At 46.9% G+C, this 11401-nt stretch overlaps 1 protein-coding gene across 2 annotated transcripts in view; it reads left to right on the top strand.

Annotated features, from left to right (window-relative positions):
• Window positions 1-10881: 10881 nt before the first annotated feature.
• The window catches only part of LOC119296216 (ATP-dependent DNA helicase MER3 homolog), a 9540-nt gene continuing 9020 nt past the window's right edge, over window positions 10882-11401 (top strand). The window contains exons 1-2 of one of the 2 annotated variants that reach the window (XM_037574614.1): window positions 10882-11095; window positions 11258-11356. In XM_037574614.1, the coding sequence (XP_037430511.1) occupies window positions 11268-11356 (89 nt within the window). In that variant the 5' untranslated portion in view covers window positions 10882-11095; window positions 11258-11267. Of the gene's footprint in view, window positions 11357-11401 lie in introns of both variants that reach the window. The other variant, XM_037574615.1, reaches the window with a different exon arrangement.

Genomic DNA, 11401 nt, shown 5'->3' on the forward strand with positions numbered 1-11401 from the left:
CCATTCCCGCCGCCCCACATCTCTTTATGGCTCCGTTTGACGGACTCCTCCACCTTCCCTTCTCTCTGCAGGATCGGACGAACTCCATCATCGAGCAGAACCGAGGCGAGCTCCAGCCCTACCCACCGGCGTCCAGCGCAGGTATGCTCATCCCCTTCCCGCCCCTCTGGCTGCCAGCGTCCGCCCTCCCTCTCCCCTGTCCCCCATCTCTTAATTGATGTTGCTGAATATTGATGATATCTGAACCGATTCACACATGTGTGTCTGAATGTAAGACTACAACCTGTATAGGACAGATTTGGTGCAAGAAAACAACACACTTCTACTAATCTCTTGCTGCACAGGAAAGGTAGTTTCAGTTAACTAAGCCGTGATCACTCAAAAGTTAGTTCAAAGAAGATCTTGGTTGGCTTTCAGCAGTTGCTGTAGTTGTCAGAGAGAAGTTCAAACCTGACAAAGAATGAGTAGCCTAGTACTTCAGCTATTATCTGTCCGTAAATATTTTTTGGAGTTATGTCTCCTACTGGTCTCTTTTGTGCTATTCAGCATGGGTGTGATAAACATCGAAATATTGCTCTTTGGTAGCTGAGTTATGTCTCCTACTGGTCTCTTTTGTGCTAATAAAGTTAGGAAAACTGAAAATGTATGGCCATTCTTTGCTATGCAATCAATAACAGTTTGGGTCATGTTAAGTTACTGAATTCAGAAGCTTGTGTTACGGTATGTATGTGCAAATCTCACTTTTGGACATGGTCATTGGACTGGTCTGTGAAAGTAATTTGATTGCTGAAATGGGTCCAGGAAAAAAAACTTGACTGTTGAATTAGTCCTTCATAGCTTATTTTTTCTGCCACGTCGATTTCGATATGCCCACTGGCATAACATCTATTGACTCATTCCATGTGGTACAAAACAGGTGGTCTAAATTAGAATGAACTCTGGCACAGAATCGCGTACTAGTAAACACTACTGACTAGTACATTTCATTCTGGTCAGCATTCACAATGAAACTTTTGTTGATGTACTTTTTGTCATGCCAGCTACAGTCCTTTTGTTAGTTTTCACCAAGACATCTGAACATCCTTGGATGAATTAAGCCATGAAGAATATTTACAAAAAATATTAAATTGCATTCATCCTCACATGCTTCTTTTTACATAGAAGGTTGCTGCTCAACTCAATGGAGCCAACCTATGATATTTGCGGACTTATTTGTGATCCATGATATTTCTTTGGAGTCTCATGATACATCCCTTAATTTTTTTGAAATTCGTAGACACTAAAATCAAAATAGCTCATGGCTGTTTGATGTGACCATGATTAGGTTTATGTCCATTTCAATGGCTACTTGCAGCAACAGCTGAATGTAACTGAATTTTTGAACACATGAATTGTAGATAGTTTCAGTTAACTGAGATTGGCAGAATATCTTGTTTCAATTATAGCCTATGCATGTCTTGTTTTCTGGTTATGGATATTGTATAGTACTGCATATCTTTTTTTTGTAATATAATGCTTACCAAAGGTTTCAATATCTTGTTGTTACCATTGTTCTTTGAGCATAATTCTTTTTCATTTCCTACTATCCTTATTCTAGTTCTCTTAAATTGCTATGTTGTGTGTAATAGAATTAGATCATGGATCTGCTAGTGGACTTTGGGAGTTTGTTAGCCAGCTTGGTGACTCCAAATTTTTCTGTGATCTGTGGCTGGCATCTAGACAGCACACACATACATACAGAGGCACATTGTGGTGCTGCTTTGTTTCTGTGATCATATTGTGGTGCCTGGCACGTTTGCCCCATCACTCCGTTACCCCTTTCTCCAGAAATGTTGATTGATTTCTGTTTCGGTTGAAATTGGGGCACTCCTAGGTCAAGAAAATTAGCAAAGGTCATGCCCAATTTTCTTGACCTAGAAGGTGCCTGATTATCAACCGAAACAAAAATTAATCAACATTTATAGTTTGACCTAGATATAGGGGTGCTACTGCTACTGCTTTGAGTTGCTACCGCTATATCCTCCATCCCGTCCCACCGGAGCAAGCAAACCTACAAGATGCTCCTCATGTTTTCCCCTCTACTAGTAGACTGGAACCTTCCAATGCTGGCTGGTTTGCACCCTCTACAAGCTGCTACTGCTTCCGAATAACCTAACAGCCATCGAAATCTAGTTTGAATCAGAAAAATGTGAGAAAACCCATCGATTGAGGCGGACAACTAGTTGTAGATGAGGAGGGGCATTTGAGGCCCCATCGAGTCTATGAAGATGTGATGGGTCCTGATATATTGACTTGTGGATTTATTTTTTCCTAGACTGTATTTAAGAAATAACTCTAGTAGCCTTCTTTTCCTATTTAGAGCGAACATGGCCCGCAACGATGAGGCAGGCGGTTCGGGCAAGCAATTCTGGGAGTTGTCCCAGGAGATGGAGGAAGAACCTCACCGCTATGAGGACGCCACGGAAGACACCGATCCCGACTACACAACCCCTAGTGGCGTCAGGGATGACACCATTGATGGTGCCGCCGAGGATGCCACCACTGATGATGGCAGCGCACGCACAGATGGCAGCCAACCGAAGAGGCAACGGAAGGACCGGCGCCCGAACGTGCTCGACACCATCAAGCAGGAATCTACTGAAGTGTCCTCCGGTGGGCATCCAACGGCGCCCAAAGAATTAGTCAGTGGGTACTCGGGACAACTTGGGTGCATTCTCTGGAGCACCGTCTCGATCAACACTGAGAACCTAAGGCATCATGACCGAGGGAATTTGCGCAACCTCCTCTTCACGAAGCTGCACGAACGATACAAATTCCCCGGTGACTTTGCAAACACACGCCTCTTAGGGAAAAGTGAACAGTGCTGCCCTCACGAAGATGAGCATGGCCCTGGCTACTTGGAGAGCCGCGGTGAGGAGAAGGATTCTAAGAGGTGATAGTTATGAGAAGATTAAGGAGACAAATCCTCCGATCAGCGAAGCTGACTACCGGGAGTTCAAGATCAAGTGCGAGAGCAACGCAACCGCGGAATCAAGTCAGTGGGGGAAAGATATGTGGGACTTGAACTTAGGGGTCCACAAACTCGGTCCCGGCGGTTACAGAGTGGCGGAACCTATATGGGACAAGGAGGACACGGAGCGTGCCGAGCAAGGCCTACCGCCCCTCTTTGATAAATACCGTGACAAGCAGACCAGGAATTATGTCAGGGCCCGGTACAAGGTGGACTCGGTAACAAAGGAGCTTACCACAGATTCGAAGACCAAGGCGCTTGAGCTTGTTCTGGTAAGGAATACACCCCCGCGTAATTAGCTCCATATGGTTGCATTCTAATTAATGAAGCCAAATTTCTATATGGTTCACGTTCCTTCCGCAGGACACTGAAAGCAGTAGCGCGGGTCGTCTCAGAGATCCCCTTGGGACACCACTTTAAATAGGGCGTTGAACGTAATGAAACACAAGTATAAGTTCAGTAAGCCGTCGTCAGCTGGTCGTGTGGCTGGCAAAGGCTTGTCCACGAAATGGTCAGAATACTATAACACTGGGCGAAAGGAGAGAAAGACCAGCTCGGAAAGCCAGGAGCGCGAGGTTCAAGAACTCAAGGCACAAGTGGCGCGGATTCCAGAGATGGTCCAAGAGCAAGTGCGAGACCAACTGGGAGCGACGATCACCGCCATTGTGCCTACCTTGATTGCGGGGCTGCAGGCGTGGATTGCGGGCAGCCAACATGGGCCGCCCCCGATTCCTAGCTTCACGGCCAGCAACTCGCACAACGCACCGGCGGCGCCATTGGTGTCTCCGGCGGAGGCGGTATTGGTGTCTCCGGCGCCCGCGCGGGCATTGGAGCTTAATGCACCCGGGTGTGGGAAGAATACGCCGGCCGGCACCTCGGCAGCAAGCGGCCCCTCCGTCACTTGCACGCCCGCCGTTGGCAGTGCCTTGACATTAGCCGAGCTCGACGCCATCATGGTAACTAAGCCTCTCGGTCGATGACTTCATCTCTTTGTCTTTGACTGGGCATCCCTGACGCCTACATGTTTTCGCAGGGCGTCGCCAATGTTCCATGCACTCTCCTGCACTTCGTGGGCGGCGAGTTGATCGATGTCGCCAAGGCCAGAATCGTTCAACCGGGCAACCCTGTGTTCCACGGTAATCCGATGCCACCCACCGTGTATAGGGTTCAACCGGTTCGGGTGCTGCCGGGCTGCGACGACTTGTTACCTCCGTTTCGACCCGCTGGGGCCGACGAAGATGATGTGATGACCCTCAACGCCTGCTTAAGCTGGCCCCTGCTTTGGCCGAAGAGCCAGATTCGTTTGGGGGCAGGGGACACCACCCCACAGACAACACCGCCAGTCGTGCCGGCGCCAACCCATGGCAAGACTGCCGCAACGCTACCGTACATGCCAGACATGCATATGGCACAGGATCCGGACATGCATATGGCACAGGATCCGGACGACGACGAAGATGACGGTACATTTACCAACGTCGATAAGTACTTCAACGAACATGGGTACGGTGACGAATTCTTGGGGCCTCCTTCTCAAGAACCCAACCCTGCAAAAGACGATCGCAATCTAGCTGGTACCACGGAGAAACCCAATTGCAACAGGCGTCGTCTGGCGTTCAGTTCTTAGGAGACGCCTCCAGCTGCCGCCTTCACCGAGCCTCAGATAGCCGAGGTGTGAAATATTATCAGCCCCAACACACTCAAGAAGGCGGTCTCTGAGCAGAACTCAATCCCATTACAGTAGAAGAAGGGACGGAAAAGAAAGAATAACAAGGGTGCGAGCCAGCCGGCACCGAGTATGATCCGTGCTCAGGACGAGCCACCTTCACCTAAGGATATCTCGAGTAGGGTGCATGTGGTGGGCAGGCCGATGCTACCGACTAATCTGCTCAATGATGCAACCGGTGCTATGCGGAGTCTGCATGACAGTGTTCTTTCTTTGGAGAAGCGGCATCTCTCCGAGAATGATGTGGCATACCCGGTTTTCGTGGCCAAGGTGCCAGAGGGCAAGGGCTTTGTCGATAGCACCATCAGGGTATGATCGTCCTGTGGTTTGGTGACATCTTCGCTATGTTTAACCTTCATCCACTGCACTACACCTTCATTCGGCTATTTTCGCTAAGTATGGAGATGCGGATCATTAGAGACAAGACCCCGGACATCGTGATAGTCGACCCCTTCTACATGCATGCCAAGATCTTGGGCAGCGCTGGGGACCGACAAGTCGCGAGTTCGTACCTCGAAGGCGTCGTTCTGGCAAACCCAGATAAGGATAATTTCCTCATGCCTTACTTTCCCAAGTAAGTCATCCCCTCACCGCTCCGTAACATATGATTTCTTAGATTTCGATCGTTCTTTTCTTTTCCTAACATTCTGTGTTTTGTGCAGTGACACACATTGCACACTCATCCTCTTAAGCCCAAAATATTCCATGGCCACGTATTTTGACTCGGACCGTCAGTCGAAGAAAGACTACACAAATATCAAGAAAGTTCTTGATGAAGCTCTTCCCGGCTACGCCAGATCTGGAGGCACCTTTAGCAGGTCAATTCGTAGGTACGGCAAGCACGTGTTCACCCACAATACAACGTTCCCCTGCGTCAAGCAGCCGCCTGGCGGTCAGAAGGATGCCTACTACGCCCTCCATCACATGCGGGCGATCGTACGGGACCATAATCACCTTCTGCTACCAAATAATCTCAAAGATTGGGCCGCACGCTTGTCGGCAATCCAGGACGCGGACATCAGACAAGAATTCTTTCGCATCCAGTCGGAGTTTGCGGAAATCATCCATCAAGATGTCCTTCGTACCTCGAGGCAGTTCTACCTCAGATATCAACCGTCCAACAGTGAGATAGAAACAACGCTACAAATGCAGGCTGACAACGACAGAGATTTCATGACCATCACGATAGACGGCGGAATCATCCATGCTTCGGTCCCTGAGTTGAGTCGAAAGTAGTGATGCTATGTAGTTCTGAAATATCGATTAGCTCATGTTGTAATTAACTTTAATGAACTTGTATGTCTCTTTAGTTTGCACAATCGTTCAACTTATATGTAATCGATGCTATTTATTAGTAGGACCATGAATCGTGCTATTAATGTGTTGCTTTTCTCTTCCGATCCTTTTGTTGCATACTTATATATTGCTTATGTATTGTCTGTGAATTGCTACTAACGTTTTGTTTGTCTAGTGCATAGAGATGTCGTCGTATGTCGTGTACAAGGGTAAGGTTCCCGGAGTCTACGACGACTGAGAGCAGTGTCGGAGATAGGTTCATCGTTTCAGCGGTAACAGTTACAAAGGATACACCACTAGGGCGGAGGGGGAAGCTAGATACGCGCGCTATCTAGCGGGAGAGAGGAGGGAGCGTTGGAGGAACCGGATGAAGACCAGTTTCATCACGATGATGCTCATCGTGATGACCGCAGCTCTCTTCTATGTGATGGTAGTTTAGATGATCGATATCGACTTGTAATATGAAGACAAACTCGCTACTCGCGGTCTCGAGACTTGTAATGTTCTAACTTTGTTCGGTATTTTGAATTTGGAGACTAATATGATGAATTATATTCGGAGACTAATCTTCTATTGTATTCGATAAATCTGTTGTTTATATGTTGTGTTGTCTATATTCTGTGCAGTAATGTATTTTGTAACCTGTGCAAATATCAGAAAAGAAAAAAAATCCTAATATTCATAGTAGTGGCGCACCATATTGCATTTTAGTGGCGCACTGCAATAAACACACCAGTGGCGCATTATCTAGAAGTGCGCTATTAGTAACCCAGAGCACAAGGTAAATATGGCCCCCTGGGAGGCATAGTAATGGTGCACTGGTGGACATAGTAATGGCGCATGGTGTGGTGCGCCACTATTATCTGGGATACTAGTGGCGCACCAGAGGTGAGCCATTACTATTTGTTACTAGTGGCGCATCTGTAGTGTGCCATTAATAGCAAAAACAGGTGCGCCACTAACAGCCCTTTTTCTAGTAGTGAAGGCTATCATGCCAGCTTCACTAAAGCAAGACTCGAGCCTCGAAAGCCGGTCCTTTTGTCGTGCCTTGAAAGCCGACATTTCTATACTCTGTCATCATACAAATACATCATTATACATTGCATCACCATACCATGCATCATATATGCATGGATATACTGGTTTATGTTGTAGGGACCAGTTTTTCAAACCGGGTTACATTATTCAAATCTTTAATAGCCAACATGGCTGGATTTTCATTGTGGTTATCATAATCAGTATTTAATGACTGAGGTTTCCAAAGCCGCTTTAGAAAAAATGGCTATTATTTCCTCATCCAAAAATACCAGCTTACTGCAAGGAGCATGGTTCAATGTTGATATGCAATGCATTCAGTAACATTATACAGACAGTGGATATAATTTTATTCTACAATGGAAGAAATAGTCTCGAGTCGCTGCAGGCACATGACCCGGCACTTGGGGGCTACATTATTCAAATCACGATTATATCAAGTATGCAAGTCCCATGGCACTACAAACATGCACCACGACACTTGGGGGCTAATGCAAGTTGTTTTTCAAATCATCACATTGTCAACACGCCGGGTTATCTCAGGGAGATGAGCCGGCCTTCCATCAATTTCTAAAGTCCCAGCCCAGCATTATCTTACTGAGCCGGCTCTTGGGGACTACAGCATTCAGTTCTTTACCAAAGTCATAAGGTCCAAATTGGAAGACCCGGCCCATCACATACTATTGACCCGATCCTTGGGGGCTACATATTGCTCCTCAAGTCTATATAATCAGATCTGCAAAAGTCCCTGCTCATTATTGCATAATGACCCGACCCTTGGGGGCTACACTGGCTGAAGTTTTTGAGCATAAGATAATTACAAGTCCCAAGTTGTTGCAGGCAAGACAAAGTTGTTGCAGGCAAGACAACTCGGTACTTGGGGGCTACATATGTGGAATACAAAACATTCAACTTATGACTGGTGACTCAGATGATCAACCCGGATTTCTCTAGAATTGCAACATTTATATTGAAGCAAGTCTTAAGCTATCACTATGTTCCCCTCTTAAGACTTGGGGGCTACAGGTAATATGGATGTAAGAAAGGTATACCTTCAAATTCTCAGTTATGAGTGAACCAGGTCTCATATTTTTTTGATGGAGAAATTTGCAAAGATTATTTCCTCTAAGCTACTTAGACAAGTCTGAAGCATTGAAAGTTGGTACAACATCAGATGAAAATTTCTTTTTATCAAGCCAAGGCGTTTTTAAGACAATTCAAGATATCATATGGGTTATTTTTTCTACATAGAATTACCATTGGCATATCCATATGCAGAGACCCAGATTTTCAGGAGCCGGTTCACTATCTATTATTATTTCAAGAAGCTTAGCATGAATGCATGCCAAGCCTGCATCAAGCTAATCTGGGGGCTAATGTTGGGGGAATTACCCGTGGTTAAACCCGGCTCGTGACATTAAGTCATCTCTGGACTTAAGCAGCCATATTAAGTCATCTCTGGACTTTACCCAACATCTTATTTAACTCGGCAGGTGTAACCCGGCAGGCGTAACCCGGCAGATTGTGTAAGCCGGCATCCAACCCAGCAGATTGTGTAACCTGACATCTTACTTAACCCGACAAATGAGTCCTGGGGTTAAGAAGCCCATGGTGAGAAGCTCGTTGTAAGAAGCCCATTGTAAGAAGTCCGTTGTAAGAAGCTCGTCCTAAGAAGTCCGTTGTAAGAAGCCAGAATAGGTTAAATCCTTATCCTACTAGGACTCTACATGTAAGTCGCCCCTTCAACTTATATAAGGAGGGGCAGAGCACCCCAAGAGGGACAAGTTTTCAGATAGACAGGTCTTAGATAGACAAGTCTCGCGACAGATGTTTTGAGAGGTCTCGAGACACATGATTTGATAGCTCTCGATATGAGGCAGCGAAATAGCACCCATGTTATTGATACTCAAGGAATACAATAAGCACGATGTAGGCTTTTATCTCCACCGTGAGGGGCCGAACCTGGGTAAAACTCGCGTCTCTCGATTCCGATCAACCCCGTTCAAGCTACCACCTAATTGTGATGGCCTCACGACTAAGTCCTCACACTAGGACATCTGCCGTGACAAAACCACGACAAAGGCGCACGGGCAACTGGTGTCCAAAACGACGAGCCGTCTTGGTCCAACGACACTGACGAGATGGAGCCGTGACGGAAGGGCATTCGAGCGAGTTGAGGGGAAAAGGTAAGGGCAAAACTGAGCATGCCCTAAAAATAAGGGTAAAACCCGTGGGTGGGAACCAACTAGGGGCAAAGATGCAATTGTCCCGAAAGTAATTAAATCTTTTCATAACTTTATTATGTGTGATTGTTATAGTTTTGTATTTCTCTCCGATCTATCTGTTTGATTTGGCCAACTAGATTGATTTATCTTATGCGGGAGAGGTGCTTTGTAGTAGGTTCTATATTGCGATGTCTTCACTCTATGACAGGAGGGGTAGCGAGACACGTATTTGTATTGTTGCAACTAATGATAAAACAACAGGGTCTAATCATATTGCTTGATTTTATTCTGTCTATATTATGTCATCATACTTCATGCATTACTCTGTTTCTTATGAACTTAATACCAATACCTAGAGAGGCAAGCATGAAATGATCTCGAAGTGGAGTAATAGTAGTAGGCATCAGTAAGTTTAACAGTCTACTTGTCACGGACTTAATGCCTATGTATTGATAACATCATAACTATGCACTTTTCTATCAATTGTCCGACAGTAATTATTCACCCACCGCATGCTATGTTCTTGAGAGAGATGTCTCTAGTGAAACTATGACTCCCACATCTATTCACCATATTTACTAAAACCTAAAAAGACCCCTGCAATTTACTTTCTTTTATTTACTTTTGCAATTTATATATCTATCACAATCAGAATTAATCTTTGCAAATAACGAGTACAAGGGGATTGACAACCCTATTGCCCGTGTTGGGTGCAAGTATTTTGTTTGTCTGTGTGCATGTACTGTCAACCTTTGTTTGTGTGAATCTCCTATTGGTTCGAGAACCTTGGTTCTCTACTAAGGAAAATACTATCCGCTACTGTATTGCTTCTCCCCTCCTCTTCGGGAAAAAACACAACACAACTCACAAGTAGCACACCACCACCATCATCTTCAACTTGGACCGGAGAAAGAGCACCACCACCGCCGCCGCCATCCACATGGTATGCCAAAGTATCAACCCCACCTCCACCACCATGGTCGAAACCAACACCATCTCCGAATGTACCTCCACCATCATTGCCGAAGCCACCACCCCCTCCACCACCTCCAAACCCAACACCACCACCCATGGCACCAACACCCCAATGCTGAACCCTCCACCCCCTCCACCACCTCAAACCCAACACCTCCATCCATGTCGAACCCTCCATCACCCATGTCGAAGCCACCTCCACCAACATTGACGAAAGCAAAACTCCCTTCAAGCCCAACACCATCACCGGCCATAAGAATTTGAAGCTCGAAGGAAAAGGGGAGGTAGAAAGCGACCGGATGTTAGGTTCGCGCCAAGGGAAAGGGGAGCCAGCAAAAACAATGGGAATCCTATAGATATGACGAAAATGGGCCGGCGTATCTAGGATCCCACAAAAAATATTAAGGACGGACGAATTTAAGAAATCTATTTGGACCGGTAAAATGGCCTCCATTCCATAAACCAAATATATTCGGACCGGTAAAATGGCCTTCCTCCCATAAACCAATGGTTATTTTACTGGAAGATCCGGTTTACTGTATCTGCTAAAGATGCTGAATGGTCCGTACTTGGCTGCTTCATGCGAGGCCGTGAGCACCCCCGGCTTCTGGCATTCGGCCAACACAAATCCACGACACAGTTTGAAACTTTGAATCACAAACGGCTGGGGCCTCGCCTTCTCGAGACACCACCGCAAGCATCTCCATACCCCGGCTTCCCTCCCCGCCCTTCTCTCCAGTCGCCCTCTCCTTCCATTCGCGAAGCAGCCACTCCGCTCTCGCTCCCGTCGAACCCACCCAGCACCTCGAATTCCACTTCCACCACCTAGTAATAGTCTCCTCCTCCCCCTCTCGTCTCCTACCTCGCTCGTGCCGCTCGATTCGGCCGGGAAATCCTAAGGCGACTCGGCTCCCATCGGTGGCGCGCGTCAAGTGCTCGACGATACTCCTCGTGCCGGATTCCTCACCTCCGATCGCTCGGTTTCTGCAGGAGGTCGACGATGGCCGCCATGGGGCCTCTCGGCGACTCGTACGCGCTGCGCTGTGTCTCCGACCTGCCCCCGCCGTTCCGCCCCGTGTTTGGGTTCAGGTACGTGCGTGGCGATGCATACGCCCATCAAACTCCGTGTCTTTT

This window comes from Triticum dicoccoides, chromosome 4B (genome assembly GCF_002162155.2).
Source record: "Triticum dicoccoides isolate Atlit2015 ecotype Zavitan chromosome 4B, WEW_v2.0, whole genome shotgun sequence".
NCBI lineage: Eukaryota > Viridiplantae > Streptophyta > Magnoliopsida > Poales > Poaceae > Triticum > Triticum dicoccoides.